The sequence below is a fragment of the Oncorhynchus keta genome, chromosome 10 (genome assembly GCF_023373465.1).
Source record: "Oncorhynchus keta strain PuntledgeMale-10-30-2019 chromosome 10, Oket_V2, whole genome shotgun sequence".
NCBI classification, from domain to species: Eukaryota; Metazoa; Chordata; class Actinopteri; order Salmoniformes; family Salmonidae; genus Oncorhynchus; species Oncorhynchus keta.
This window is the reverse complement of record NC_068430.1, coordinates 28,309,647-28,336,253: the sequence shown is the minus strand read 5'-3', so window position 1 is coordinate 28,336,253 and position 26,607 is coordinate 28,309,647. Positions and strand designations below refer to the sequence as shown.

Sequence of the window (26,607 nt, the reverse complement as noted above, 5' to 3'; positions counted from 1 at the left end):
TTCCTTCACTCTGTGTTCCAACTCATCCCAAACCATCTCAATTTGGTTGATGTCGGGTGATTGTGGAGGCCAGGTCTGATGCAACACTCCATCACTCCCCTTCTTAGTCAAATGGCCCTTATACAGACTGGAAGTGTGTTTTTGGTCATTGTCCTGTGAAAAACAAATAACAGCACAAATCAGATCGGATGGAGTATCACTGCAGAAGGCTGTGGTAGCCATGCTAGTTAAGTGTGCCTTGAATTATAAATAAATCACAGACAGTGTCACCAAAAAAGCACCCCCACGCCATCACACCTCCAACTCCATGTTTCACAGTGAGAACTACACATGCGCAGATCATCTGTTCACCTACTCTGCATTTCACAAAGACATGGCGATTGGAAGCAAAAATCTCAAATTTGGACTCATTATACCAAAGGACAGAATTCCACAGTCTAATGTCCATTGCTTGTGTTTCTTGGCCCAAGCAAGTCTCTTATTCTTATTGGTGTCCTTTAGTGGTGGGTTCTTTGCAGCAATTTGACCATGAAGGCCAGATTCACGCAGTCTCCTCTGAACAGTTGATGTTGAGATGTGTCTGTTACTTGAACTCTGTGAAGCATTTATTTGGGCTGCAATCTGAGGTGCAGTTAACTCTAATGAACCTATCCTCTGCAGGAGAGGTAATTCTGGGTTTTCCTTTCCTGTGGCGGTCCTCATGAGAGCCAGTTTCATCATAACGCTTGATGGTTTTTGCAACTGTACTTGAAGAAAAGTTAAAAGTTCTGGACATTTTCCGGATTGACTGACATTCATGTCTTAAAGTATTGATGGACTGTGATTTCTCTTTGCTTACTTGACTTTGTCTTTTACCAAATAGGGCTATCTTCTGTATACCACCCTTACCTTGTCACAACACAACTGATTGGCTCAAACGCATTAAGAAGGAAAGAAATTCCACAAATGAACTTTTAACAAGGCACACCTGTTAATTGAAATGCATTCCATTTGACTACCTCGTGAAGCTGGTTAAGAGAATGCCAAGAGTGCACAAAGCTGTCATCAAGGCAAAGGGTGGCTACTTTGAAGAGTCTCAAATATAACATTTTGATTTGTTTACTACATGATTCCATATGTGTTATTTTATAGTGTTGATGTCTTGACTATTATTCTACAATGTAGAAAATTGTAAAAAGAAATAAAGACAAACCCTGGAATGAGTAGGTATGTCCAAACTTTTGACTGGTACTGTATATTATATACTGTACAACTCACAGGTGACTCGTAATAAGACTTAACAATTAGCCCATTCAATGAATAATCTGACTCCATAGGATAAATAACAATATACAAGCAAACATTAGGCAATGAGTTGACGTTGACTAGCAAAAATTGTTCTGAGAATTGTCTATATCAAAGGCAGATATTTAATTACATTGTAAAATTAATGAATTCCCAGACAACGCATAACACTTAAGTTACAAGGCAATACTGACATTAAAGCATTATCCTAGGCATATAGATCCTAAGGTTAACCTACAAGACAAGACAAAGCATGAATAAAGAGAGGCCTAGAAAATTAGAATACAACCTTCCTCCATGGGCTGGATACAGGATGAGAGTGAGAACAAAGACATGTAATTCCATTTATAACATCTGAAAGTGTAACCTTCACAACCAAAACCAACTACCATTGACCAATCAAACGATACCCAGTTTACAGTGTAACCTAACCACCAAGGCCCAATCTCCACTGGGTGTCACAGCATCAAAAGGTTTGTGTGGGGGATAAGGCCAACATAAAAAAAGACAGAATTCCTGAGAAGACAATAAAACCCTTTGCATAGAGCAATTCAGAGTTCACCCTGTACAGATACAAGTTAGCAAAGAAATAATACCTCCATATATAGATAGCATCAGAGTTATCTTCAGTGAACACGTTTCAGATAGATACCAAACATGGACACTATAGTGTTATTGTATCTGTATTCAACATTCAGTCCTCTGGATACTGTAACAGAGATATTTTTGCGCCTCAGAGGTGGGAGGGCTGACTAGTCCTTGGGAATTGTCCTTTGTGCTTTCCTTGTGTCCCTGAACCATTTGCCATTCAGCTCTAGGTGACAGAGCACATAAATTAGGGCTGAGCTTAAACAATCCACAACTCAAAAGTGACTCACTAAGTATTCTTGAGAATCCAAAAACCCACATTTCACATCTTCAGTTGGTAGACCATGGCGCTTGCAACGCCAGGGATGTGTGTTCGATTCCCATCGGGGACCAGTACAAAAAAAGAATGAAAATGTATGAACTCACTATTGTAAGTCGCTCTGCATAAGAGTGTCTGATAAATGACAAAAATATCAAATGTAACATCTGGTGAACAATCGACAACTAATATAATATTTGTACCATGCCAATGACTTTACAAAAAGCAAATACAATAGTGATTTCCAGAAGAGGTGTTGAAACAGATATGTTAGAGGGAGTAGCAGGGAGGGGAACTTTCTGATTGGATGATGGATCACATGCTTATTACCAGATCGAGTTGTGGTCAGGGAAACAATAGGAATCCAATCACAATTCTGGAATGCATTCTCGAGAATCCAAAACCCACATTTCACATTCCGGATTAATCCAAGGACTGTGACTGCAGGATTGCTGTGGTCTCCTTTGGTGCAAACTGAGAAAAGTGATTCTCTCCTGTTGGGAAGACAGTACTGGTGCTGTGATGGGTAGGGAGGTACAGTATAAATAACAATGTAAAGAAAACCAACAACTCTACTATCAGCCTAGTTGGTTTATGATTAAACTTGTTTGAGATGGAGCAGGAAATTAAAACAGTTGGTGAAACTGGCCTCAAGGCAAAGTACTTACCTATGTGCATTACAGAAGAAACCATATATTCTAGACTTTTTTTTTTATTTAAAAAAGCTAATTAATAAGTAGGGGAGGCAGTTAAACGTGTGTTTTTAAATCTTAAAACTGTTAAATTCACCCAAATATTCAAACAAAAGATAAGATAATATTACAGAAGGATCATCAGATTGCTGTCTTATCTTGGCTGGTGGAAGATGAGATGATCAGAGTACAGCCTCTCCTGCAGTGAGAAGGCTTGATTACCAACAACTATGAGAAAGCCTACAAAGGAGGAAGTTAGGGCCCTCGGAGTGTGGTGTCAGGTAAATAACATCTCACTCAATGTCAACAAAACAAAGGAGATGATCGTGGACTTCAGGAAACAGCAGAGGGAGCATCCCCCCCATCCACATCGACGGGACAGTAGTGAAGGTGGAACGTTTTAAGTTCCTCGGCGTACACATCACAGACCAACTGAAATGGTCCACCCACACAGACAGCGTGGTGAGGAAGGTTCAACAGCGTCTCTTCAACCTCATGAGTGTGAAGAAATGTGGCTAAAACACTCACAAACTTTTACAGATGCACAATCGAGAGCATCTTGTCGGGCTGTATCACCGCCTGGTATGGCAACTGCTCCGCCCACAACTGCAAGGCTCTCCAGAGGGTAGTGTGGTCTGCACAACGCATCACCGGGGGCAAACTACCTGCCCTCCAGGACACCTACAGCATCCGATGTCACAGGAAGTTCAAAAAGATAATCAAGGACAACATCCACCTGAGCCACTGCTGTTCACCCCGCTATCATCCAGAAGGAGAGGTCAGTACAGGTGCATCAAAGCTGGGACAGAGTGACAGATTCTATCTCAAGGCCATCAGACTGTTAAACAGCCATCACTAACATAGAGTGGCTGCTGTCTACATACAGACTCAAATCTCTTGCCACTTAAATACATTTTTATAAATATATGTAATAAAGGTATTACTAGTCACTTTAAATAACGCCACTTTAATAATGTCTACATATGCTACATTACTCATCTCATATGTATATACTGTATTCTATACCATCTACTGCCTATGCCATCACTCATCCATATATGTATATGTACATATATTATACGTACATATTCATCCCTTTACATTTGTGTGTATAAGGTAGTCGTTGTGATTACTTGTTAGATATTACTGCACTGTCGGGAACTAAAAGCACAAGCATTTCGCCACACTCGCATTAACATCTGCTATCCATGTGTATGTGACCAATACAATTTGATTTCACATTTCCGAATAGGCAAAATGTGCAGCACCCATATCAAGAATGCCCCAGAGTGTGTGGACTATATTTCATAACCATCTTAGCTTATCCTTCATGTTCATGCTCCAGCCATGAGTTCTCAAGGGCTATTCACATTCCACACAAACCACATATATCAAATGCTGAGTATGGGTTTGTTTGATTTTCTGTTTCTTCTTTAAACCCACTACCAACTGCACTATTTTTTTATAGTTCAAATATTCCTTTGGACAAGGTATTTTAATCATTCCAATATGAAAAATTGAACCAATTAATTTGTGTAGCATTAAACATTCCTCAATAATGTGACACATCTGTTCTAATATATATTCCATCCCAAATGGTACACATAATGCTTATTGAAAGTGCAACCAAAATCAGTTCCTGGCAAACTGACACATTATCTACCATTTACAGTCAACACATCAATAATGTAAACACAACATTTTCAGAAAAACCAACAGGACTTCCTTTATTGGCCAACTTATTTCTATGAAATTCTGACAGGGGGTGACTTTTCATTCAGTGCTTTCGGGAAGTACGTACAAAGAACATGGAATTCATTGTTTTGGTTTGTTTGTTTAAACCATACATACAAAATAGCATCTACTTTCCTTATTGTAACGTTTACAAGATTGTTTTGGGAATCTATGTAAATTCTGTTTACTGTTTGTATATACTGTTTTAATATATTCATATTCAAAACTAGGGAAATGTTATATTAGGTTTCTAATTTAGGAAAAGAACTGGCTTCTTTGAAAAGTTGCCTGATCCATAGTCATGGAATTGACAGACAACAAGGTGGGCAGCAACATTGCTTTGTCATTAATACTGGGTGGTTATTTACCCCATACAATGATTGATATAAATTCAGAGATATACCCTTCTCTTAAACCAACTGATATGACAGAATTCTTCACATAGTTTCAGTGTTACCTGAATAGTGATCAATACCAAAGTAAAATAACACAACCTATCCTATATGTTACAGTAGAAATAAAGTGATATCCTCTTATTTTCCCTAACGTATATGCACAGCAACAACAAACCTCTAAAATATTTGAGCTTGTTGGCCATCAGAATTGCACTGATAAACGATGGGGAATAGCCTACTTGTCCTTCTGCAGCTTTCCTACCAATGCATGCGTTGTCCCAACCAAGCACCCAAGGTAACTGGCCAAAGTTAATGAGCTTGCTAGCTAGCTACTACCAGACACAAATGAGAGAACAACTCATTGACAATTTTAGTCGCCGAGCAGAGCTGATTAGGCTGTTTACATGTTATATAGAGCATTCATGAATAACTATAACTTTTTTCGCCTACGGTTACTGACACCGGTCTTATTCAGCAGGTCCTGCGTGTTCGTAAATTCATCAGTTATTCAGCGCTCTGGCACACTCAGAGCACTCTGAAATTGGAGTAGATGGCTAGCCATAGTGAATTTGCGAACGCAAGAGAAATGCTAACTGGATAACAGGCATTCAGCATAGCTACCAATCAAAACGATTCACATTTATTTCTAGCTAACCAAATGACACGTGCATCTCTAGCTGTGTAGCCATCAAAAAAATGATATGAGGGGAAAAAGTTGGTGAATGTCCTCACTCACATCCTCCTAGCAGCTAGCAAGCTATCTAGCTAACACTAGGCTCTGTGTTTTTAGCTAGCTACATAAATAGATACCCTAGCATATTAGCCACATTATGTCTGACTTGTGATCATTGCCCTTGCTGGTTTGATTGTATTGACATTCCCAGCCTTAGTTACAATCGTCAGTTTTTGTCCAAAATATTTAGTCATTGAAAATGAAACAGTGCATCCGGAATGGAGGCCAGTTGTGATTTACAACATAATGTATTTACACCAAATGTATTGGTGAATTATATTAATCATACATTGAACTGCATCCATCTATTCTGCCAACAATGCCTTAATGTACGTCATGGAATGTTGAGTCAAATAGAACCTATTTTTAAAACCTCTTATAAAGTTGTTTTTTTAAATGCCCTTACATTGGTCCCAAAGTCATTACTGTACAGAATGATTTTAAAAAATCAGCAATAGAGAAAGAATCCAATCCGCATAATATCCACACTATAAAAAAGGTGTGGGAGTAATACATATATACAGAGAGGAGGGGTGGGGGTAGTGCAGGAGGGGGGTTGGGGTGAAAGGTCAGCAGAGGAGACAGATGAGTGTGAGGAGAGCTGTCAGGCTGGGCAGTGCAGCGCTGAGACTAGAGGCTCCACTGGATGACATGCAGTGGTCTCTGTTCTGGCCAATGCAGGCAGCATAAGCCATGACATGTGGAATGTAGTTCTGCTCGTGGACACCGTGCAGCAGATGAGCCATAGGGCCCTTAGCAAACACAGCCACATCCTCTCCTCCATGAGTCTCCATACTCAGCGGCACTGCAGACTGGGCCTTGTAGTTATTTTCCTCTGAAGAGAGGGAAGGAAGGGAAGGGGGAGGTGGGGAAAGGGAAGGAGAAAGAGATCAGATGGATGATTTTCTGGCATGCCAAAGACCAAGTGATGTTCTCTATGACAGAGGACTGTCAAAATGGCAATACTCCATTGATGATAAGATTTCACTTACCATAGTCAAGGGTGGAGACGTTCTCTCTCAGACCATTGACTACTTTAAACCCTGGTCCATTCCCATATAAGATGGCTGTGAAGGGCTTCTGGTCCACATCACTCAACATGGGAGCCAGTCCTGTAGACAGAGAGGAAAATAATGAACCACCTCCATCACAAACCTTTATTTACAACATCCACAACATCCAAGTGACTGATGACTGAGTGTAGCCACATACAATATACAATACATTGTTGCAAAATCATCCACTGCTCACCAAAAATTGTGTTCCCCCTTGGAGTGTAGCCTCCAAAGTTGAACATGTGAGAGTGGTCAGCAGTGACGACAGTCATTGTGTCATATATGCTGGTCATGAGGCCGGCGTGGCCAATGGCCCGGTCCATCTCCACTGCCTCATGCAGGGCCTGCTTGGCTTTACCCTCGTGATGTCCGTGGTCGATGCGCCCCCCTGCCAATGCACAGCTTGGTTAACATCTCTCTCTCAAGCAGATGAGAAAATCTAGCATCAGGACTGGCAAAGCAGCCTAAGGTGTAAAACTTCACATTCAACATGATATACATTATTAAACTTGTGCATCTGATACAGTATTTACTGGTGCCAGAGTAAATGTAACACAACAATCACCCTCCACCAGCAGGTAGAATCCGTTGGGGTTTTTCTTCAGGATCTTAATGGCCACCTCCACCATCTCTGTCAGTGAAGGATCTGTCTCATTGTTTCTCTCCAGGTCATAGGGAAGATCTCCAGGCTCAAACAGACCTGTGTTAACACAGGAAGCAGGGTTTAATATATTGCAAAATATATAGAGAAGATGATCAGTGGTTAACATGAATACAAAATATGAAACAGGAAGGTCGTGAAATCAATAAAAAGCAAACTATTTTTTTTAAATAACTCACCCAAAAGGTAATCCACACTATTAGGATTTAGCGATAAAAGTTCCTTCTTGTTCCATACATAGTGGGCGTTCTGTTTATTTAATAGATAAAACAATACATCATATGGCATTGATCCAACCCTGAGACAACCTAAAAACGATTCAAATGTTAATAAGAAAAATAGAGAAAGGAAGACAGAGAAGAACAAGGAAGAAACAACAGGACATGGTAGAAGAGGAGTGAGAGAAGAACTAAGACAGAGCAGCTGACCTTGTTTTTCATTCTGTTATTCCACTCCTCCACCAAGTTCCTTCTATCGATGCGGGTACCGAAGTGTTTCTTCTCTCCAGGATACTCCACATCTGACTGGTTTTTGGGGAACATGTACTTCCTCCCTCCTCCCATAATCACCTAGACATCCACCACAGAGGTAAAACATTTGATTCCTCTCTATGGACATCCCCGGTAGGGTTAAATATTTTCCCGGTATTTTACAAATGTTCAATTCCCAGAACAAATCCCTTTTCTACCGGGTAACCCGGTATTTCCCGCCAAAACCAGAAGTGTCACTCAAAAGCATATAAATAGGCCTGTCTGGATTTGATTAGAGCTTTGATTGAAAATTCAAGCCTGATGCTACCTGAGCCTGCCATACATTAAAGACATTTAATGAGCCCAATGCCAAAAAAGCCCAAATGATTGTCCCGTCTTCCAATTGCCTACATATTGTACAGTATAGTCTACTGTACATTACGCATGACAGAAAAACATAAAAGCCCATAGATGTAGCTAGCTATATGCTGTCTTTGGTAAATACATTAAAGTAGCTCCAGTAGGCATTTTTGAGTGTGAACTGTACTGTATTGTATTATACCGCATTATATGGACTGTAATTACGCATCGTTCAGGCTAGCGAATTCGATATTAATTTTGAAATATTCTTAGGGCCTATTTGTACACTGAACAAAAATATAAACACAACATGTAAAGTGTTGGTCCCATGTTTCATGAGCTGAAATAAAAAATCAAAGAAATTCTCTGTACACACCAAAAGCTTATTTCTCTGTTTGTGCACAAATTTGTTTATATCCATTTTAGTGAGCATTTCTCCTTTGCCAAGATAATCCATCCACATGAGGTGGTATATCAAGAAGCTGATTAAAGAGCATGATCATTACACAAGTGCACCTTGTGCTGGGGACAATAAAAGGCCATTTTAAAGTGAGCAGTTTTGTCACACAACCCAATGCCACAGATGTCTCAAGTTTTGAGGGAGCGTGCAATTGGCATGCTGACTGCAGACCTGTTGCCTGAGAATTTAATGTAAATTTTTCCACCATAAGCTGGCTCCAACGTCGCTTTAGAGAATTTGGCAGTACGTCCAACCGGCTTCAAAACCGCAGACCATGATGTGTAACCACACCAGCCCGGGACCTCCACATCAGGTTTCTTCACCTGTGGGGGGGTAAAAACCCATTCTGATTGGCAAGGCCTGGCTATCAAGTGGGTGGGTGGGCATACAATTCGCCCTCCAAGGCCCACCCATGGCTGCACCCCTGCCAATCATGTGAAATCCACAGATTTGGGCCTAATGAATTCATTTGAATTGACTGATTTCCTTATTATGAACTGTTACTCAGTAAAATCTTTGAAATTGCTGCATGTTGCGTTTATATGTTTGTTGTACATAATTAGTAGACTGATGCATACAGTATCTTTCATAGTATTTCCCCTAATGTTATTAGCCTACCTCCTCTTTCTCTCTTGACTGCTTCATTCCTTCCTCGCTTTCAACAGGTAGGCTGAATTAAATACATGTTGTTCTCCTTAACTTCATCATTCTAATTACAACTTTCAATAATATAGGACTAAAATTAGATGCAGAAGGCTTTCACTTCTCATCACGAAGATTGAATGGTTCTGGTTCTGAATAAATAACTGCTGTAGCCTACCGCGTTCACTCTTCTTTCTAACTACCCATGCATTCTGGCTGCTGTATTTAACATTCAGCTAACAAGAGCTTGCATCCCTCTTCGAATAGTCTATTGGTATAAGAAATTAAGAAAAAAAAAAGAATGTCCAGCAAGCTATTCTAGTCTAGCTTTTCCTGCATGGGACTCCAAGAGCGGAGCACAGGTGCGTGCGTATTGTGCAAGAGACAGAGGCTATAAATTAGAAGCTTATGCATTACCCATCATTAATTAGCTAAATATAAGTCTAATACTGCATTGAAAGTATTACATGAAACAAGTAGGCTGGGACTTGTATATACAGTGCATTCGGAAAGTATTCCGACCCCTTCACTTTTACAGCCTTATTCTAAAATGGATTAAATAGTTTAATCCCCTAAGCAATCTACACACAATATCCCAAAACAACAAAGCAAAAGCTGTTTTTTTTGTGCAAATGAATAACACATTTAAAACTGAAATATCACATTTACATACAGTGGGGCAAAAATGTATTTAGTCAGCAACCAATTGTGCAAGTTCTCCCACTTAAAAAGATAGGTACACTTCATCATAGGTACACTTCAACTATGACAGACAAAATGAGGGGGAAAAAATCCAGAAAATCACATTGTAGGATTTTTAATGAATTTATTTGCAAATTATGGTGGAAAATAAATATTTGGTCACCTACAAACAAGCAAGATTTCTGGCTCTCACAGACCTGTAACTTCTTCTTTAAGAGGCTCCTCTGTCCTCCACTCGTTACCTGTATTAATGGCACCTGTTTGAACTTGTTATCAGTATAAAAGACACCTGTCCACAACCTCAAACAGTCACACTCCAAACTCCACTATGGCCGAGACCAAAGAGCTGTCAAAGGACACCAGAAATAAAATTGTAGGCAGTCTGCAATAGGTAAGCAGCTTGGTTTGAAGAAATCAACTGTTGGAGCAATTATTAGGAAATGGAAGACATACAAGACCACTGATAATCTCCCTCGATCTGGGGCTCCACGCAAGAGCTCACCCTGTGGGGTCAAAATGATCACAAGAACGGTTAGCAAAAATCCCAGAACCACACGGGGGGACCTAGTGAATGACCTGCAGAGAGCTGGGACCAAAGTAACAAAGCCTACCATCAGTAACACACTACGCCGCCAGGGACTCAAATCCTGCAGTGCCAGACATGTCCCCCTGCTTAAGCCAGTACATGTCCAGGCCCGTCTGAAGTTTGCTAGAGAGCATTTGGATGATCCAGAAGAAGATTGGGAGAATGTCATATGGTCAGATGAAACCAAAATATAACTTTTTGGTAAAAACTCAACTCGTCGTGTTTGGAGGACAAAGAATGCTAAGTTGCATCCAAAGAACACCATACCTACTGTGAAGCATGGGGGCGGAAACATCATGCTTTGGGGCTGTTTTTCTGTAAAGGGACCAGGACGACTGATCCGTGTAAAGGAAAGAATGAATGGGGCCATGTATCGTGAGATTTTGAGTGAAAACCTCCTTCCATCAGCAAGGGCATTGAAGATGAAACGTGGCTGGGTCTTTCAGCATGACAATGATCCCAAACACCCCGCCGGGCAACAAAGGAGTGGCTTCGTAAGAAGCATTTCAAGGTCCTGGAGTGGCCTAACCAGTCTCCAGATCTCAACCCCATAGAAAATATTTGGAGGGAGTTGAAAGTCCGTGTTGCCCAGCAAAAACAAAACATCACTGGTCTAGAGGAGATCTGCATGGAGGAATGGGCCAAAATACCAGCAACAGTGTGTGAAAACCTTGTGAAGACTTACAGAAAACGTTTGACCTCTGTCATTGCCAACAAAGGGTATAAAACAAAGTATTGAGATAAACGTTTGTTATTGACCAAATACTTATTTTCCACCAAAATTTGCAAATAAATTCATAAAAAATCCTACAGTGTGATTTTCTGGATTGTTTTTCTCTCATTTTGTCTGTCATAGTTGAAGTGTACATATGATGAAAATTACAGGCATTTCTCATCTTTTTAAGTGGGAGAACTTGCACAATTGGTGGCTGACTAAATACATTTTTGCCCCACTGTAAGTATTCAGGATGTAGAGAAGCCAGATATAGACATTGCATATAATTTAATAGTTCCATTTCACGACATGCTGTTCATATAAATAATTTATTGTAATTTACAGGTTATTTATCGTGGGAAAAGGGAGTGGTTTTGGGCAATAAATCCACAATAAATCTCAGTAACAGGGTCCCGCCATGCAACCTTAATCCATGGCAAGAATAATGAGGAGAGGAATTATCTGTGAGTCATTACATTATAGGTGCAAGTTGCTCAACATTACTGTCTGAAAAATGTATTCAAAATAAAGAGCAATCATTGTTTTCAACAATAGCTGTTGTTTATAAAAATGCTCTGTTTTTAGCATGATTACTGGATATTTTCTGTAATATCAGGATCCATATTATATACACTACATGACTAAGAGTATGTGGACACCTGCTCATTGAACATATCATTCCAGTATCATAGCATTAATATGGAGTTGGTCACCCTTTGCTGTTATAACAGCCTCCACTCTTCTGGGAAGATGTTGGAACATTGCTGGTGGGACCTGCTTCCATTCAGCCACAAGATCATTAGTGAGGCCGGCACTGATGTTGGGCGATTAGGCCTGGCTCGCAGTCTGTGTTCCAATTCATCCCAAAGGTGTTCGATGGAGTTGAGGTCAGGGCTCTGTGCACGCCAGTCAAGTTCTTCTACACCGATCTCGACAAACCATTTCTGTATGGAACTCGCTTTGTGCATGGGGGCATTGTCATACTGAAACAGGAAAGTGCCTTCCCCAAGTTGTTGCCACAATGTTGGAAGCACAGAATTGTCTATAATGTCATTATATGCTGTAGCGTTAAGATTTCCCTTCACTGGAACTAAGAAAAACAGCTCCAGACAATAATTCCTCCTCCACCAAACTTTACAGTTGCCACTGTGCATTGGGGCAGGTAGCATTCTCCTGGCATCTACCAAACCCAGAGTCGTCCGTCTGACTGCCAGAAGTGTGATTTATCATTCCAGGTAAGGTGTTTCTACTGCTCCAGTTTCCAATGGCGGCAATCTTTACACCCATCCAGCGCTCGGCATTGCGACTAACAGTTATCGTGCTGATGTTGCTTCCAGAGACATTTTGGGACACAGTAGTGAGTTTTGCAACAGAGGACAGATGATTTTTACACGCTACGTGCTTCAGCACTCGCGTTCTGTGAGCTTGTGGGGCCTACCACTTTGCGGCTGAGCTGTTGCTGCTCCGAGACATTTCCACTTCTCAGTAACAGCCCTTACAGTTGACTGTGGCAGCTTAAGCAGGGCAGAGATTTGATGAACTGACTGGAAAGGTTGCTTCCTATGTCGGTGCCACGATGAAAGTCACTGAGCTCTTCAGTAAGGCCATTCTACTACAATGTTTGTCTATGGAGATTGCATGCCTGTGTGCTCGATTTTATACACCTGTAAGCAAAGGGTGTGGCTGAAATAGCCGAATCCAGTAATTTGAAGGAGTGTCCACATACTTTTGTATAAAACGTGTAATTGCTGTGACTCACATCAATGTTAGGAATGTTCTCAAAGAGCTGCCTGGCGATGTCCTTGCAGCCCGCCTGTACTGCCTCAGCGGGCATCTCTCCATCGGAGTACCAGTCCCTGTCCACACAGTGGGCATAGGCTGCACTGGGGGTGGCATGGTTCACACGCGTTGTCGTGACTATTCCCACTGACTTGCCTGGGTAACAAACACACAAACCGTTTTTGAACCTGCTACTAGGATTCTGTGCAATAGTCCGCCAGATCTAAAGACAACGATTAGCTCCAAAGAATCTGCTAATTCTAGTTGAACTTGAACAGAGTGTCAATTCATTTTTCAGTCATTTGAGAAATATGAGAAAACAATTTCTTTATTTTCTTGTTTGTTGGATCCCTGATCTTCTCTGACACCTGACCTCTACTCCAGAAGACTTGTTTTCATTCCTGCCATGTCTCTAAGTCATTGGGGCCTGCGAGGGAGTCTCTGCCTTTAAGAAAATACATCTGGAGCTATAAACTCCCTATTGAGATCCATGCATGCCTAGGATTACAATGTTATCATGGTGTGTCTCTACGGCTTATCTCAGGTTGGCCAAATAAGGCTTAATAGGTCTGGTGTGGAAAGGTACTGTGAAAAAACATGAGTTATAATGAGACATTACCGGCTTCCTTGGCCCATCTGAGGATGGAGGTGACCTCGTTGCCCTGTGTGGTGTTGCACTGGGAACGTACGGCAGCTGCACTCACACCCACCGTGCCCTCGTTGGCCTTCACCCCACAGAGGTATGCTGTGGCTGTACCCGCACTGTCTGCAACCTGGGCATTGGTGTTATATGTCTGCAGAGACAGGACAGTAACGTGTGAATTATATAGAATTGTAGTAGGAGACATTGTTCTGCATGCCGTGTTGGTGTTATCCACACCTCCAAGCATCACCTTGAAACGCTCAGATTGTGTCATTTCTTTTACATTCTTCATTCTTACACAGTTATTGACACAGACTACTACATGATCAATCATGTGTGGAATGTGCTGCTCCCTTAAATATAAAGACAGTTCTATGATGTGTGGCTTCTTGCCAAGTATGTAACATAATAACACATTATTATCGTATGACATAGACAGTATGTGACCAGGTATATTGGTCTTGATCTTGGTGAACCATTCATTACTTCCAGATCAATAATGCATGCTATTCTATAGCTTTTCTATGTGATAACAGACCAGGTCAGACCTTGGAAAGCGCAACAAAGGGGAACTTGTCCATCTCCAGCTGGGTCTCTTCCCCACTCTGTCTGCTCAGCTGCCCCTTCAGTATTCGTGCTGCCGTCACTGTGGGAATGCCCATTCCTACACAACAAAAGCAAAGCAGTGCTCGGTCTGTGGTGTGATTCTATTTAAGGGATAGAAAGCCTTTCCATCTCATGCATTAACACCTTTTGGTTTTCTATCTGATTAACAAGGCTCTGTGGTCACTTTTCACAGCAGCTGCTCCAGCCACTGAACAAACAAGTCTACATTTGGTGGTAAATCCCATCAAAAGAGCTTTTACTTGAGATCTGCCTTTTCACAAGTCAACAACATTTGTATTTTAGAGTTAACTATCTATTTTCCCTTTGTTTTATATGGATATCAAAATGGGTGCTTTTGTAGAGGATGTGAACTGACGGGAAATTCCACTTTATCCAGCATGATTGTTTTAAGCATGGTTGTCATACATGATAGAGTAAGATACATTGTATGCTGCTGCATGTAAAACATAGACAGTTAAGATCCTTTGGGGGGGACAGTTTAATGGGTCACTACATAACATAACATTAAGCAGAAGCAAAGTTATCCATTGGCACTGTAAGCATGTTTGTTTAATGCTCGATTGCTCCCATATTCAACATTCGATTTAGAAAGTCTGAAACATACTATTTACTTCTGACTGGATTACATCAATCCTCCAGAATGTTTAGATGGAAACGACTGTGTTTGATGAGGAGGACATACTTATCATGAAAATACTCGTTTTCTACAACCACTAGGAACGATATTCTGGAAATGTATAAAAACGATTACATCTGTATGCTGCACATAAGCTCATAGAGTTAAGACTTCACTTCATCATACAGTATGGCACATACTCATGGAATGAAAAAGGTCCCTGTAATCATGGCTTACCATCACCAAGGAAGAGGATGAGGTTCTTTGCAGTGTTTTGATTGAGCTTCTGAAGTCTGAGGGCATTCTTCAAAGTACGCTGAGCCCATGTGTTCCAGAAGAGAGGATCTTTCTCTTGGTCTGCAACACGGAGGTAGACGTTTAGTTTTAAATGAGGAGGGAAAGAGGCCAGTAGAAGTGATCTGTAAAACCTGCGAAAGTACTGGGACAAGTGGGACGGAATATGACCCAATTAAATGGTCATGATGATGTGTCACATCTCCAATAAATCAAAGCCCAAATTAGTTTCTACCCTTCTTCCTGAAGTGTGCACTCATTCACTCCTCCTCAAGGACTATAGGAGCATTGGATTGGTTTCAGCATGTGCTAAAGGATCTTTCCACTACATTTCCTAAACCGGTCCCTTTCCTTTCAAATATATGAACGGGAGTGAAGAAGTGCACACTTCAGCAAGAAGAAGGAATGAAAAAGGTTTGTGTTAGTATGTGTCCCCTCTAAGCTCTTCCTGGTGGATTTCAGTCAAACAGCTAGATGGTGTTAAGAGACATTACATTTATTGACAGGTGTGTGTATTACCAGGAAACTGTGGCTTCCCCAGGCCTTCCCAGGCCAGGCAGGAGCAGATGAGCAGGATTGTCACCTTCATGATGCTTTCGCTCTATCTCTGTAGTGTTATCACATACCACGTCCCAAACTAGAGGGTGTCTGTAAAAGACGGAGAAATCAGTGTTTATGAAAGTTGACGATGAGTTTGATTTAAAGTGCAGCAAATGATGTGGAAAGTAGGTAGGATTCAACTTAGACATTCACAGTGAACAGAAGTAGTGGTTTTGTTGTAGTGTTGTCCTAACACGGCCCCATGGGCCCTGAGCAGCCAGCCTTCATCTATTATTACACCCCCACCCCTGTCCCTCCCTTTTTCCTCCGCAGTCCCACCCCTGTCGCTCCCCTGACCCACCCCTGTCCCACCTCTGTCCCTCTCCTGTGCTGTGGTCAAGGTAGCTTTAATGGGAGCGTTAATGGGATTGTGGGCTGTAGTACAGCGATCTAACAGCCATAACAAAGCCAATATAAATGTTTTTTAAACAAGGTTTACAGTTTCGTAAAAAAGAGAGTTTGGCAAATGTATTGTTACACGTGCTTGAATTAAAATGGTATTTCATAAAGTCTTGAAACTGTGTGCATATGAGCCTTGTTACTTTATGCTATTAAAACAGACAACGCAAGTCCTACAGCATTAGTATACAATATGCTGTAGTTGAGCTCACATAAAGCTGCTAGGCTGGTCTCTGAGGAGAAGAGAGGTTTTACCGTCGCACAGATGCGGGCCTATCCTCTAAGTAAAGCTCAGAAGTGGCCGGGCCCACCAATCAGCAGCAGACTAGCCAGCCTGCAGGTGAAGAAGCAGAGCAGTCCCAGGAGAATGCCAGAGAAAAGGAGGGGTGTCAAGGAGAAAAGCATCCCGGTTGGAATACCAATCTGTATCAAATCAGAAGCAGATGTTTCCTGTTTCACCTGCCAGCTCTGTAGCTGACCACTAAGAGATGAAAACCGGGTCCCTGTACAGGGTTCGATCTGTTTGAATGAAGCTGGGATTAGGTTTAATAATGTTTCTGAGGTCAGGGTTTGGGATCATAATTAGAGTGTGCGACTTAATTTATTTGCTTTCCTTCTTTTTTTTTTTTTGCTCTGGGCTCAGTGACACAGGCCCTTCCATTCTGGGAAAACACTGACCTCAGACACATTCCCCCAAACAGATTACCTTGGCCCATCCAAAATGTAATGGGAGGAGAAGGAATAAATCCAGGTCAATCAATGTTGTGGTACTTTAAATAACTCTGGGTTTTGGCTGTATCCTAGGGTATGCTGTACACATGATATCTATGGTGATATTTTTTATGTTTAAATGTTTCTAGCACTGGCATTCTTTCCCCTCCAAACAACCATTGCCTTGTTGAGGAGTTGATAAGATTGAATGCCTGTTGCGCTTATAAAGGCTCCATAAGACCATACTACTAAGAGTATTTAATTCTGTCATGAGATAAGGCACATTTTTCTATTAAACTAGGCAATTCAGTTAAGAACAAATTCTTATTTACAATGACAGCCCAGAAACAGTGGGTTAACTGCCTTGTTCAGGGGCAGAAAGACAGATTTTTACCTTGTCAGCTTGGGGATTCAATCTAGCAACCTTTCGGTTACTGGACCAACGCTCTAACCACTAGGCTCCCTGCTGCCCCTACAGGAACAATTTGAAGTGCTCAATTATAGATGAGATATCATCCTCTCCTTAGCAAAGGCTAAACATTCCACCCTATTAATGCCAACTCAATCACAAATCAACTTGAGATGTACCCCATGTGCTTTACATCACTGGAACAATGGCCATGTCTAGGGAACAATGACTGACAAGAAGAACACCTGAAAAGAACAAAGGTTTGCCATATGTTTTTTTTTCTTTCTGTTTACGTGTAAAAGGTGAGCGTGTCCAACCAATTTAGGTATTGTGCATCACAGTGTATACATTCATTGTCAGCCAGATTGAGTAAATTGCAGACTGCTCTATCCAAATGTATTGATAAAACAAATATTTCAATCATTCGGTCTGTCTGTCAGTGTATTCTCCACCTTTTCAGCTTAATTGGTACCTTCTTTCAATTATTTTCTGGAGAACTATTGTGTTGTGAATTCTGACATTAATATTACTATAGCTGAGCACTCACTGCTAGTTGACCTTTTTATAATCAAAATGAACACCCAACAGCATAGGATATCAACCAAAATGAATGAAACTGGCTATAGGCCTAGATATGTGATTTAGTGTAGTATTGGTTTAATAAAAAACGTAACCCTTATGGAGGGTACTGCTATTGTTGTATTGATGCTCAATCACGTGTTGGAAAGTTGGGAAGATTGCGAGTTCTACCTCCAAGAATCTGCAATCACAAAAACTTCTACCACAGCTACATTTATAGGGTAATATTGCTTTAAAGAGATGGAAAGCGATAAACAATACGCATGTGGCGCTAGTGGCATGTGTAATTGCACCGATTTTCCTGACAATGCAGCCAATTGCAAGGAGATTTTATGTTGATATTTTCTAAATAGCCTGCACACGATAAACCATTGATATTCCAAACATAGACAATTAATACAAAGAGTTAAAGGAATACACTTACTTCGGGTTCTATTTAAGCTTCTGTAGCAAAACACTTATGTCTGTGTCATCCTGTCGCTCTTTTATACGCCTATGCACCAGCTCTGTTATGAGGGCTGAGAATAGCGGTTGATATCCCACCACGATGGCGAGAAACCACCCTATAAATAATGGCATCATAAAACTAAGAGCTGGATCGTGAGTGCCGCCTGTCGACCAGTTTCACTATTGCATTTAGCCTACTCAAAATATTTAATTCAAATCTTAAATCAGTCGAGTTCATTGTCAACATGTGAAATACTAAACTGAAACATATTATTGGCCTACATACTTAATATATAGATTTATAAGTAGCTCATCATTGTCATTACTTTATAGCCTCGTTTAAAATGTGTAAGAATACAGTTGCTTGCCAAATATAATGCACCATTTTGACCTTTACTATTAGTATATTGCTATTTATTAACCTCGATTGCATAATGCCGCGTTCATGTGTTAGTCGGAACTAGGAAACTCGGAAACGTCCGACTTGCTAACTGATTGAATGCAGCACATGTATACATGCTCCTACTACAACCAGTTAACAATTCAGAAGTTTCCTTGTTCCGATTAGCACGCGAACGCGGCATAATGCACCAATTTACCCTGAGTGATTTTTGTTTATAATTTTGTATCCTTTAGATGTCACTAGAGACCAGTGAATATTCAGAAAATGTTATATTGGCTATCTCTCATACAGGAAAATTATACAACCTACCCTTTCTCTTCAAGCATCCCACACACAAATGCACAGTGTGAACAGGCAAACAATTACACTACTGGGATTATCTCACCGCTGCCATCAGTGTGTCAATTGAGAGGGAATAGACATAGCAGGATTTGAATTTTCGCTGCGAGGGAGGGAGGCTACAACATTTTAGAGTATTTGTCATGGTCTTGCGCATGTGAAACATATACATATCTTCTGTCTAAGAAGCAATGAATTGCTTGGATAAAATAATTTACTGAACTGATTAATAGAAGGCCTATTTAGTATGGGTTAAAACACCATCGGAGTCCCTCTGCTATTGTTTTATTACTTTTTTTAAAGCAAAAAGACAATACTATTATAGCAATGGATAATTAAAAAGACTTGGATCAGCCAGAGCCAAGAATTTGTTACTTTCTACATTACCATTAGGACTAGTAGCATGGCACGAGGCCAATTTTCACTAATTTCCCGTGGATTTGTGAAAATGAGGACATTATAATCCCTCTGATCCTATTAGGCACTCGATTACTTTAGAAGCTTTTTGCAGTTTTCTTTTCTTTCATCTCCACACTTTAAGTGATTGCTCTGCATGTTAAGACTGTAAAAAAACGCCCAGTCAACAATACATGTTCCTTAATCCTTAAATGCTGTAACCCTTGACAAAATTGTTTATGTATTAACACATTGCAATTATTTTCAGGTAAAACCACCCCTCACCCAGGAATTTTTATTTTATTTTAGCTTTATTTAACTAGGCAATTCAGTTAAGAACAAAATCTTATTTTCAATGACGGCCTGGGAACAGTGGGTTAACTGCCTGTTCAGGAGCAGAAAGACAGATTTGTACCTTGTCAGCTCGGGGGTTTGAACTTGAAACCTTCCAGGTTACTAGTCCACCGCTCTAACCACTAGGCTACCCTGCAGATGAATTATATATCTTCCTTATGAATAGTTTATTTGCAAATCCAGGAAAATTGCATAAACCAAAACAGGTAGCGGTTAGAACCTAAGTAGGAAAAATATAACTATGTGTACCTGGCTGTACCTACAAAGTCTAGGCAAGTGTTGTGGATACTTAGTAAAGTGCAACCATTTTTTCCTCAGAACTTTTTGTAAATTAATTGCAGCACAGTGTGGAATTTTCTAAGAAAGGGTATTATAAGTTTTATTAAGACCCACCCATTTCTCAAATCCTATTGGTTAGAATAATAGTGAATCCTTTCTCATTTTGCTGTTGGTTGGACATGTTATTTCAGGGTCAGCATGGAAACTCAATATTTACGTGGTACTTTCACGTTATATGTTCGCACCATATGACCGAAAATACAGTTCGTCACTCATTTGTTGCGTCTGGCACACCAACAGCTGTCCGCTGAAGGCACTTGAGAGGAACGTATAGAGTAGACGGAGTGAACTGAATAATAGTGGTAAGAACCTGTTCCATATCAAATGTATCCTATTTACAAACCTTGTGTTTATGAACTGAATTTATTGGCTGTCGTTGCTGTAAATCTACATTTAGAGCATCTACGTGTGATTACGTGGTGCGCCAAAAAATGTATGATGTGCAATTACGGTTTTTATTAACGTTTGCGACCATGACATGAGGTAATATCTTTAGCATAATTCCCGGGGCAACTGGTTCCTGCATGATTCCTGCTTACTCCCTGACTTAATAAGTGTTGCCTTATTATGATAATGTGGGCAGATACGCCTTTTATGTCTTGAACACACTCTTTCATTGTAAGAAAAAATACATAGGCTAATGTTAAATTCATAGTTGGTTTGTTACTAGCTGACTGAACTCAACTCTACCATTAATGACGGAGTTGAGGAGTGACTAGTATAGGTGGACTGGAGTTCTGAAGTCACATAAAATGTAGTTTTTAAAATAAAAAACGTCAGATTTCAGCACCCAAAGAAACGCCGCATTTACACAATACAATGTCATGTGTAAATGCGGGCTATTCTTTTGCTGCTGAATCAAAAAAAAATTCTTTATGTGAATTCTGAGCTCCAATCCACCAATCTGCTGAGGGGAGGACTGCTCATAATAATGGCTGGAACAGATCAAATGGAATGGCATCAAACCATGTGTTTGTATTTGATACAATTCCACTTATTCCACTCAAGCCATTACCACAAGCCCATCCTCATCAATTAAATCAAATCAAATTTGATTTGTCACATACACATGGTTAGCAGATGTTAATGCAAGTGTAGTGAAATGCTTGTGCTTCTAGTTCCGACAATGCAGTAATAACCAAAGAGTAATCTAACCTAACAATTCCACAACTACTACCTTATACACACAAGTGTAAAGGGATAAAGAATATGTACATAAAGATATATGAATGAGTGATGGTACAGAACGGCATAGGCAAGATGCAGTAGATGGTATCGAGTACAGTATATACATATGAGATGAGTAATGTAGTGTAGTGTCGTTTCTTTGGCTATGCTGGATTAAGTGATATGACATGCTGTTCTATAAAATAATTTATCTGTATTATCACCTGATTGAGCTAATCATGTAAATGTAATTAACTAGAGTCGAGCACCATAAAATAATATTTATAGAGCTGTTATCTTCCGAATAAACTCTTAAAGACCTAGTAATATTTTACATCAATAGCAGTCAATATCAATTGTCATCTTAATTCAGTCTCATCTGAAAGTTGTAAATTCTTGGTTATCTGCATGAACCCTGGCTAACAATTTGAATAAGCAATGCAAAATTGTGTTTAATTATTTATTTACTAATATCTAACTAATCACACAGAATTACACATACACATAATTAAATCATAACTTGATTACAAATTACGTCATAAAGGAAAACGTCCCTAGCGGGCGGAACAGATATGACAGCTTGTTACACAAAGGAAAAGGGCTGGGTTTGAGTGAAAGAGCGGGACGACTGAGGGACACAGGGAGAAGCTGTGCTATCATAAATACAGTATCTGATGCATTCTAAATTACCGCCCATTTGGAAAAGGAAAATGCAATAAATATTTACTCTGAGCTGCGCTTCGGTAGGTTGGTGGTAGATTGAAGGCTGTGTTGCCAAACCGAGTCCTTTGAAGAATGTCTCTGGTTGTCAATTGGATACGTTGTAGTAACATCGTTGGGTGATAGACGGGATACTCTGTCTCTTCCTTCCTAACCTTCGTTGCGTCTGCTGTTGCTAACTCAACGGCTAGGAGGTATCACTTCTGTAGTGAATAAGAGTTCAACGTTCATACCATTCGCAACCAAAGCTCACGCGGATGTTGGCTTCATTCTGTAGTTATTATCTGAACCATTCTGACATAGGACCGTCGTCTTACATCCTCGGAAAAGGAGGTTATATTGTCGTCAAGGGCTTATATAGGAAGTGAGAGGAGGGCGTGTTTGAAAAGTTTTATAGCCCATGTCCCTTCACAGGGGCGGGACACTGATTGAGCAGAGCCATATCTTATGAAAACCCAAATCTCACATTTTAGAAGCTAAAATCACATTTCATCCCATCACGAATAATTTCATATTCAAACATTTAAGTTGAACAACAATTCCATGTGAATCCGATAACTCTGATGTGTAGACTTTCCCCTGTAGAGTTTATGTCATCTTATCATTGATGAGAATGTCTCAGATGACAACCGAACTGACATCATATTCATTAAGTACCACCGCATATGTTCAATTGTTCGGATTACAGGAATATAGTTCATTTCCCCTCACCTACTGATGTTCCCAGAATCGCTATGTTAACCAAGGGTTTTGCAAATGTAACCTCAGTAGGGTAGAGAGAGGAAAAGGGGGGAAGAGGTATTTATGACTGTCATAAAGGCCAACTTCATGACAGTAGGGTATGTAAACAAAGTGGCAGAGTTTAAAGTGGCTAGTGATACATGTATTACATAAAGATGCAGTATATGATATAGAGTACATTATATACATATACATATGAGATGAGTAATGTAGGGTATGTAAACATTATATTAAGTGGCATTGTTTAAAGTGGCTAGTGATACATTTTTTCCATCAATTTCCATTATTAAAGTGAGCTGGAGTTGAGTCAGTATGTTGGCAGCAGCCACTCAATGTTAGTGGTGGCTGTTTAACAGTCTGATGGCCTTGAGATAGAAGCTGCTTTTCGGTCTCTCGGTCCCTGCTTTGATGCACCTGTACTGACCTCGGCTTCTGGATGATAGCGGGGTGAACAATCGATGATAGCGGGGTGGTTGTTGTCCTCATCAATTAAGGTGCCACCAACCTCCTGTGCAGTCCACCCACACTGGTCACCGCCCAACACCATGGTAAATCGTGGAATTGAGTTTATTAGGCTAGTTTGTACTTGTCATCATCCTTGTTTGTATAGTGATTATTCATTACCTAGAGCCCAGGGGTAAGCATGAGAGTTTCTTGGCAGTAAACATAGGCCTACATGCAGCAGCAGACACAGGTAATCTACCTGAGCTGTAATGTCCAGGTGTAAACAAGATTCCATATGCCACTCCTTAAAGAGCGACTGCACCACAGATGGATGTATAAATGTGAAGCAGCCGGTTGGCGTTTCCACTCACTACCAGATATGGTGATAAGAAACCCAGCGAGATGGATTTTGGCCAACATTCTGCAAATTTTCTCTTAGATGAATCACTTGATCTGCATACAGTTTTCTGTTTTCAAAAGTAGAATATGTAACAAACAGAGTGGTTTTCATTTTGTAGACTTTACCCGTTGACAAAGTGTGACAAAAAGCTGTGTTGTTTAGAAGAAGTGCAAGGGCAGATTAAGTTATTGCACATTCGCACTTCCCAGAGTAGCCCTTCCCAGACATAAATATGCAAATACATGCTAGACGTGCCAATAGGATCTCACTATCTCGTGCTTGGTTCTACCTACTATGAATAATTTGCTCCCATTGGGAACAAGGCCCTGGTCTATCTTCAGTTAGTTGTAAAAATCTTTGACTGCACTTCTACGGTATAATGGCGGTCCACAAACAAACGTTTAATATAAATAAACAAATAAATCCCTACTAACTTCATGTCAACAGTAACACCTGTTACTCCTAATAACTGTTGCCATATCCACAATAATCTTCAACCTGGCATTTCAGCTTTCCATAATCCGAGCCGTGTTGATAACCTTTCCAATGAAAGCTATGAAGTCAATTTTATTCACTAGTAAAAGTGTGCTTTGACACAGCACATTTGTGTAAACAAGATTTCTGAACGGGTCTCAAAACCATGTCAGGACTAGTAGAAGCACCAGTTCGGACACTAGGTCCACTTACTACGGGAGAAACCATGGTAGCTCCATCAGTCCGCATATAGTTCTACCAATCGGTTTTACAGCCTCTGCATATGAGAAATCATGATTCTATATCTCTGGGTCTCTCCTACCCCTCTCTGCACCTGGCATCCACCAAATGTTGCATTGTGTTCCACCCCACAATTACAACACTTAGCCTTCAGATTATTCCCCCAGTCCACACTTTTCTTTTGTTTACAGTGAGCAGCTACATGTCCCATTCTTCTTTCTTTGGCATTTAAAACACCACAATGGGATGGAACAAATTCTTGGATATTCAAACTTTCCTACAAATCAAACTTTTGCTCTCAAACACTATGCCTCCCTTCAAATTCTATTTAATATCTTCTATTGGACATAGATAGTGGGACCCCAGAAATGATTCTCGTCAACGTAGCATACACTCCATGGACATGGCTTTGATCTTCTTCCGATTGAGATATTCCATTTGAAGAATCTTCTGCTGCTGACCACAGAGTATTATCAGACTACCATTTCCAATGAACCAGACTAGTTTTACTTCACCTAAACTCAGGAAAAAAATAAACGTCTTCTCACTGTCAACTGTGTTTATTTTCAGCAAATTTAACATGTGTAAATATGCATAGCAAGATTCAACAACTGAGACATAAACTGAACAAGTTCCACAGACATGTGATTAACAGAGATGGGATAATGTGTCCCTGAACAAAGGGGGGTCAGAATCAAAAGTAACAGTCAATATCTGGTGTGGCCACCAGCTGCATTAAGTACTGCAGTGTATCTCCTCCTCATGGACTGCACCAGATTTGCCAGTTCTTGCTGTGAGATGTTACCCCACTCTTCAATCAAGGCACCTGCAAGTTCCCGGACATTTCTAGCCCTCACCCTCCAATCCAACATGTCCCAGATGTGCTCAATGGGCTTGAGATCCGTGCTCTTCACTGGCCATGGCAGAACACTGACATTCCTGTCTTGCAGGAAAGCATGCACAGAACAAACCGTATGGCCGGTGGCATTGTCATGCTGGAGGGTCATGTCAGGATGAGCCTGCAGGAAGGGTACCACATGAGGGAGGAGGATGTCTTCCCTGTAACGCACAGCGTTGAGATTGTCTGCAATGACAACAAGCTCAGTCCGATGATGCTGTGACACACCGCCCCAGACCATGACGGACCCTCCAAATCGATCCCGATGCAGAGTACAGACCTCGGTGTAATGATAATTTCTTCGATGATAATCGCGAATCCAACCATCACCCCTGGTGAGACAAAACCGCGACTCGTCAGTGAAAAGCACTTTTTGCCAGTCCTGTCTGGTCCAGCGACGGTGGGTTTGTGCCCATAGGCAACGTTGTTGCCGGTGATGTCTGGTGTGGACCTGCCTTACAACATGCCTACAAGCCCTCAGTCCAGCCCCTCTCAGCCTATTGGGGACAGTCTGAGCACTGATGGAGGGATTGTGTGTTCCTGGTGTAACTCAGGCAATTGTTGTTGCCATCCTGTACCTGTCCTGAAGGTGTGATGTTCGGATGTACCGATCCTGTGCAGGTGTTGTTACACGTAGTCTGCCACTACGAGGACGATCAGCTGTCCGTCCTGTCTCCATGTAGCACTGTCTTAGGTGTCTCAAAGTACAGACATTGCCATTTATTGCCCTGGCCACATCTGGAGTCCTCATGCCTCCTTGCAGCATGCCAAAGGCATGTTCATGCAGATGAGCAGGGACCCTGGGCATCTTTCTTTTTGTGTTTTTCAGAGTCAGTAGAAAGGCCTCTTTTTAGTATCCAAAGTTTTCGTAACTGTGACCTTAATTGCCTACCGTCTGTAAGCGGTTAGTGTCTTAACGACCGTTCCACATATTCATTCATTGAACAAGCATGGGATACAGAGTTTAAACCCTTTACAATGAACATCTGTGAAGTTATTTGGATTTTTACGAATTATCTTTGAAAGACAGGGTCCTGAAAAAGGGCCTTTTCTTTTTCTTGCTGAGTTTCTTTCTTTCTTTACGTTAGTAGGATTGGGTGTAGATGCGGCCCTGTGGTCACATCAAACACCATCACAACTTTACACTCCGACACATCATTACTCTTGTTTCCCATCGTCACCCTCACGCTCT

The 26,607-nt window shown here is 40.8% G+C and overlaps 2 protein-coding genes across 3 annotated transcripts in view; one reads left to right on the top strand and one right to left on the bottom strand.

The window, feature by feature from the left end:
• Positions 1–4,583: 4,583 nt before the first annotated feature.
• Positions 4,584–18,611, bottom strand: alpl (alkaline phosphatase, biomineralization associated). 2 transcript variants are annotated; one of them, XM_035776981.2, is made up of 13 exons: positions 18,478–18,565; positions 17,460–17,537; positions 15,875–16,003; positions 15,299–15,418; positions 14,367–14,482; positions 13,795–13,969; positions 13,156–13,331; positions 7,890–8,030; positions 7,641–7,710; positions 7,366–7,500; positions 6,997–7,188; positions 6,738–6,857; positions 4,584–6,580 (listed from the first exon to the last, which is right to left on the bottom strand). In XM_035776981.2, the coding sequence occupies exons 3-13, from the start codon at positions 15,942–15,944 to the stop codon at positions 6,315–6,317; spliced, it is 1,581 nt and encodes a 526-aa protein (XP_035632874.2). In that variant the 5' UTR covers positions 15,945–16,003; positions 17,460–17,537; positions 18,478–18,565; the 3' UTR covers positions 4,584–6,314. The 2 variants fall into 2 exon arrangements, with proteins under 2 accessions (XP_035632874.2, XP_052382766.1); XM_052526806.1 differs by lacking the exon at positions 17,460–17,537 and having other exon boundaries at positions 18,478–18,611.
• A 1,839-nt stretch (positions 18,612–20,450) lies between these two features.
• Positions 20,451–26,607, top strand: part of LOC118388474 (endothelin-converting enzyme 1-like) — a 56,627-nt gene continuing 50,470 nt past the window's right edge. The window contains exon 1 of the mRNA XM_035777592.2: positions 20,451–20,633. The gene's annotated coding sequence lies outside the window, so the exon portion shown is untranslated. The remainder of the gene's footprint in view (positions 20,634–26,607) is intronic.